We start from the raw sequence: 6,484 nt of genomic DNA on the forward strand, positions 1-6,484 counted from the left end.
TCAGCCGACTCTCTGGTGACCTCTGGACCAATCGTCTCTGACATCACAGATGTGGTCACGCCCACAGCGGAGAGCGTGATCAGTGATTGGATGGATGCAGGGTGAGAACCAATCAAATCATTTCCTGTACGGTCAGTCAGTAAGTAAACTCTTACTGTTTATCTTACGTACGTGGGCTACAGCGAACGCTCGGTGTAGAGCCCCCAGAAGCATAACTCTTACTGTTTATCTTACGTACGTGGGCTACAGCGAACGCCGCGAGAGCCCCCAAATGCATAACTCTTACTGTTTATCTTACGACGTGGGCTACAGCGAGCGCTCGGAGAGCCCCCAAATGCATAACTCTTACTGTTTATTTTACGTACGTGGGCTACAGCGAACGCTCGGCGTAGAGCCCCCCCAGAAACATAACTCTTACTGTTTATCTTACGTACGTGGGCTACAGCGAACACTCGGTGTAGAGCCCCCCCCCCAAATGCATAACTCTTACTGTTTATTTTACGTACGTGGGCTACAGCGAACGCTCGGCGTAGAGCCCCCCCAGAAGCATAACTCTTACTGTTTATCTTACGTCGTGGGCTACAGCGAACGCCGAGAGCCCCCAGAAGCATAACTCTTACTGTTTATTTTACGACGTGGGCTACAGCGAACGCCGACGAGAGCCCCCAGAAGCATAACTCTTACTGTTTATTTTACGTCGTGGGCTACAGCGCGAATTTCGCGAGAGCCCCCAGAAACATAACTCTTACTGTTTATTTTACATACGTGGGCTACAGTGAATGCTCGGCGTAGAGCCCCCCCAGAAGCATAACTCTTACTGTTTATTTTACGTACGTGGGCTACAGCGAACGCTCGGCGAGCCCCCCAGAACATAACTCTTACTGTTTATTTTACGTACGTGGGCTACAGCGAACGCTCGACGTAGAGCCCCCCCAGAAGCATAACTCTTACTGTTTATTTTACGACGTGGGCTACAGCGAGCGGCTCGTAGAGCCCCCAGAAGCATAACTCTTACTGTTTATTTTACGTACGTGGGCTACAGCGAACGCTCGACGTAGAGCCCCCCCAGAAGCATAACTCTTACTGTTTATTTTACGTACGTGGGCTACAGCGAACGCTCGGCGTAGAGCCCCCCCAGAAGCATAACTCTTACTGTTTATTTTACGACGTGGGCTACAGCGAGCGCTCGTAGAGCCCCCAGAAGCATAACTCTTACTGTTTATTTTACGTACGTGGGCTACAGCGAACGCTCGGCGTAGAGCCCCCAGAAGCATAACTCTTACTGTTTATTTTACGTACGTGGGCTACAGCGAACGCTCGGCGTAGAGCCCCCCCAGAAGCATAACTCTTACTGTTTATTTTACATACGTGGGCTACAGTGAATGCTCGTGAGAGCCCCCAGAAGCATAACTCTTACTGTTTATCTTACGTACGTGGGCTACAGTGAATGCTCGGCGTAGAGCCCCCCCAGATGCATAACTCTTACTGTTTATTTTACGTACGGGGCTACAGCGAACGCTCGTGAGAGCCCCCAGAAGCATAACTCTTACTGTTTATTTTACGACGGGGGCTACTGCGAACGGCGTGAGCCCCCTAGAAGCATAACTCTTACTGTTTATCTTACGTACGTGGGCTACAGCGAACGCTCGGTGTAGAGCCCCCCCAGATGCATAACTCTTACTGTTTATTTTACGTACGTGGGCTACTGCGAACGCTTGGCGTAGAGCCCCCCTAGAAGCATAACTCTTACTGTTTATCTTACGTACGTGGGCTACAGCGAACGCTCGGTGTAGAGCCCCCAGATGCATAACTCTTACTGTTTATTTTACGTACGTGGGCTACAGCGAACGCTCGGTGTAGAGCCCCCCCAGATGCATAACTCTTACTGTTTATCTTACGTACGTGGGCTACAGCGAACGCTTCGTGAGAGCCCCCAGAAGCATAACTCTTACTGTTTATTTTACATACGTGGGCTACAGTGAATGCTCGGCGTAGAGCCCCCCCAGAAGCATAACTCTTACTGTTTATCTTACGTACGTGGGCTACAGTGAATGCTTGGCGTAGAGCCCCCCCAGAAGCATAACTCTTACTGTTTATTTTACGTACGTGGGCTACAGCGAACGCTTGGCGTAGAGCCCCCCCAGAAGCATAACTCTTACTGTTTATTTTACGTACGTGGGCTACAGCGAACACTCGGTGTAGATCCCCCAGATGCATAACTCTTACTGTTTATTTTACGTACGTGGGCTACAGTGAATGCTTGGCGTAGAGCCCCCCCAGAAGCATAACTCTTACTGTTTATCTTACGTACGTGGGCTACAGCGAACGCTCGGCGTAGAGCCCCCCCTCCCCAAGCATAACTCTTACTGTTTATCTTACGTACGTGGGCAACAGCGAACGCTCGGCGTAGAGCCGTAACGTACACGGTAACCGTGTAAGCGTGTAACTGGTTGTGAAGCAGTTTGGCTCAACTTGTATGAATAAATACGAAGATGGCTGGGCTTGTTTGACCTGCAGAGACAGCCAATCGGTGCAGGTGAAAGAGGAGCCGCTCAGCCCTGACGTGGAGCTGTGTCCTGTCCTGGAGGGGGGGGACACACCTGTAGACACGACTCTGTGTCCTGTCCTGGAGGGGGGGGACACACCTGTAGACACACCCCTCTCCCCCACCACCTTTATCAACTCCATCCTGCAGGACAACGAGACCCAGACGACACTCAACAGCTCCGGCACAGAGCCTGCAACAGGTAACACCTGACACAGAGACAGGTAACACCTGACACAGAGACAGGGACATTTGACACAGAGACAGGGACACCTGACACAGAGACAGGTAACACCTGACACACCTGACACAGAGACAGGTAACACCTGGCACACCTGACACAGAGACAGGTAACACCTGACACAGAGACAGGGACACTTGACACAGAGACAGGGACACCTGACACAGAGACAGGTAACACCTGACACACCTGACACACAGAGACAGGGACACCTGACACAGAGACAGGGACACCTGACACAGAGACAGAAACACCTGACACAGAGACAGGAACACCTGAAAGAGAGACAGAAAAACCTGACAGAGAGACAGATAACACCTGACACAGAGACAGGAACACCTGACACGGAGATAGGAACACCTGACAGAGAGAAAGAAACACCTGACACAGAGACGGGAACACCTGACACAGACAGGTAACACCTGACACGGAGACAGGTAACACCTGACACAGAGACAGGTAACACCTGACACAGAGACAGGGACACTTGACACAGAGACAGGGACACCTGACACAGAGACAGGTAACACCTGACACACCTGACACAGAGACAGGTAACACCTGGCACACCTGACACAGAGACAGGTAACACCTGACACAGAGACAGGGACACTTGACACAGAGACAGGGACACCTGACACAGAGACAGGTAACACCTGACACACCTGACACACAGAGACAGGGACACCTGACACAGAGACAGGGACACCTGACACAGAGACAGAAACACCTGACACAGAGACAGGAACACCTGAAAGAGAGACAGAAAAACCTGACAGAGAGACAGATAACACCTGACACAGAGACAGGAACACCTGACACGGAGATAGGAACACCTGACAGAGAGAAAGAAACACCTGACACAGAGACGGGAACACCTGATACAGACAGGTAACACCTGACACGGAGACAGGTAACACCTGACACAGACAGGTAACACCTGACACAGACAGGTAACACCTGACACAGAGACAGCAGCACCTGACACAGAGACAGAAACACCTGACACAGAGACAGGGAGACCTGACACACCTGACACGGAGACAGGTAACACCTGACACAGAGACAGGGACACCTGACACAGAGACAGCTAACACCTGACACAGAGACAGACACACCTGACACAGAGACAGGTAACACCTGGCACAGAGACCGTAACACCTGACACAGAGACCGGAACACCTGACACAGAGACAGGGACACCTGACACAGAGACAGGGACACCTTACACAGACACAGGAACACCTGACACAGAGACAGGTAACACCTGACACACCTGACACAGAGACAGGTAACACCTGGCACACCTGACACAGAGACAGGAACACCTGACACACCTGACACACAGAGACAGGGACACCTGACACAGAGACAGGGACACCTGACACAGAGACAGGGACACCTGACACAGAGACAGAGACACCTGACACAGAGACAGGGACACCTGACACAGAGACAGGGACACCTTACACAGACACAGGAACACCTGACACAGAGACAGGTAACACCTGACACACCTGACACAGGGACAGGTAACACCTGGCACACCTGACACAGAGACAGGAACACCTGACACACAGAGACAAGGACACCTGACACAGAGACAGGGACACCTGACAGAGACAGGGACACCTGACACAGAGACAGAAACACCTGACACAGAGACAGGAACACCTGACACAGAGACAGAAACACCTGACACAGAGACAGGAACACCTGACAGAGAGACAGAAACACCTGACAGAGAGACAGAGAACACCTGACACAGAGACAGCGACACAGAGACAGGGACACTGACACACCTGACACAGCGACAGGAACACCTGACACAGAAACAGACACACCTGACACAGAGACAGAAACACCTGATACAGAGACCGGAACACCTGACACAGAGACCGAAACACCTGACACAGAGACAGGTAAAACCTGACACAGAGACAGGTAACACCTGACACAGAGACAGAAACACCTGACACAAAGACAGCAGCACCTGACACAGAGACAGGGAGACCTGACACACCTGACACAGAGACAGGTAACACCTGACACAGACACAGAGACAGGGACACCTGACACAGACAGGTAACACCTGACACAGAGACACAGAGACAGGGACACCTGACACAGAGACAGGTAACACCTGACACAGAAACAGACACACCTGACACAGAGACAGGTAACACCTGACACAGAGACCAGTAACACCTGACACAGAGACCGGAACACCTGACACAGAGACCAGTAACACCTGACATAGAGACCGGAACACCTGACACAGAGACCGGAACACCTGACACAGAGACATGGACACCTGAGACAGAAACACCTGTCACAGAGAAAGGAACACCGGTCAGAGAAACAGGAACACCTGACAGAGAGAAAGAAACACCTGACAGCGAGACAGATAACATCTGACACAGAGACAGGAACACCTGACACAGAGAATGGATTTTAACGGTGTGGTAGATTACGAGACTCGTTGTGTTCCATGTAGAGGGTTTTGTATTTCTGGTTATAAAGGTATGATGATGTCAGTAGCTGAATGTCTTGTGTCAGTTCCCTCCCTGACTCTCTGGTTTTGTTCTCTGTAGTCAGTCCCATTATTGTGATGAGCCCTACCTCTGCGAGGCCCCTCCCAACAGCCACAACCAGCCAATCACCTGCCTCCGTTCCCACCCCGAACTCTGCGCCCTGCCCCAGCAACCTTCAGCAGAGTTGTCAGACAGTCGCCTGCATCGACAGGTAAGTCTCCTGTTACACTGTTTTTAATATCATTCAGAGTGGCTGCAGGGAGCTTTACCTGCTTTTAACTACCACGCAACTGCCACTATCTGTCCTAACATCTGCCGACATCTGTCCCAAAACCTGCCGACATCTGTCCCAAAACCTGCCGACAACTGTCCCAAAACTTGCCGACAACTGTCCCAAAGCCTGCAGACAACTGTCCCAAAACATGCCGACAACTGTCCCAAAACCTGCCGACAACTGTCCCAAAACCTGCCGACAACTGTCCCAAAACTGTCCCAACTGTCCCAAAACCTGCCGCAACTGTCCCAAAACTGTCCCAAAACATGCCGACAACTGTCCCAAAACCTGCCGATAACTGTCCCAAAAAAACCTGTCCCAAAGCCCGCGACAACTGTCCCAAAACATGCCGACAACTGTCCCAAAACCTGCCGACTGTCCCAAACTGTCCCAAAACCCGACAACTGTCCCAAAGACAACTGTCCCAAAACCTGCCGACAACTGTCCCAAAACCTGTCCCGACAACTGTCCCAAAGCCTGCAGACAACTGTCCCAAAACCTGCGCCGACAACTGTCCCAAAGCCCTGCCGACAAACTATCCCAAAGCCTGCCGACATCTGTCCCCAAAAAGCCTGTCCGACAACTGTCCCAAAGCCTGCAGAAACTGTCCCAAAGCCCGACAACTGTGACAACCCAAAGCCTGCCGACAACTATCCCAAAGCCTGCAGACAACTGTCCCAAAACCTGCAAAGCCTGCAGACAACTGTCCTGTCCAAAACCTGCAGACAACTGTCCCAAAGCCTGCCGACAACTGTCCCAAAACCTGCCGACAACTGTCCCAAAGCCTGCCGACAACTGTCCCAAAGCCTGCCGACAACTGTCCCAAACTGTCCCAAAAAGCCTGTAACTGTCCCAAAGCCTGTCCCGACAACTGTCAGAATAAAAACCTG

At 51.7% G+C, this 6,484-nt stretch overlaps 1 protein-coding gene across 1 annotated transcript in view; it reads left to right on the forward strand.

Moving 5' to 3' along the window:
- LOC114548105 (heat shock factor protein 1) overlaps positions 1-5,535 on the forward strand; it is a 29,241-nt gene extending 23,706 nt beyond the window's left edge. Inside the window, exons 8-10 of the mRNA XM_028567833.1 lie at positions 1-101; positions 2,518-2,747; positions 5,381-5,535. The exon at positions 1-101 is cut by the window's left edge and continues 18 nt beyond it. Of these exons, the coding sequence (XP_028423634.1) occupies positions 1-101; positions 2,518-2,747; positions 5,381-5,535 (486 nt within the window). The remainder of the gene's footprint in view (positions 102-2,517; positions 2,748-5,380) is intronic.
- Positions 5,536-6,484: the final 949 nt, after the last annotated feature.

The sequence above is a fragment of the Perca flavescens genome, chromosome 21 (assembly GCF_004354835.1).
Source record: "Perca flavescens isolate YP-PL-M2 chromosome 21, PFLA_1.0, whole genome shotgun sequence".
Lineage (NCBI taxonomy): Eukaryota > Metazoa > Chordata > Actinopteri > Perciformes > Percidae > Perca > Perca flavescens.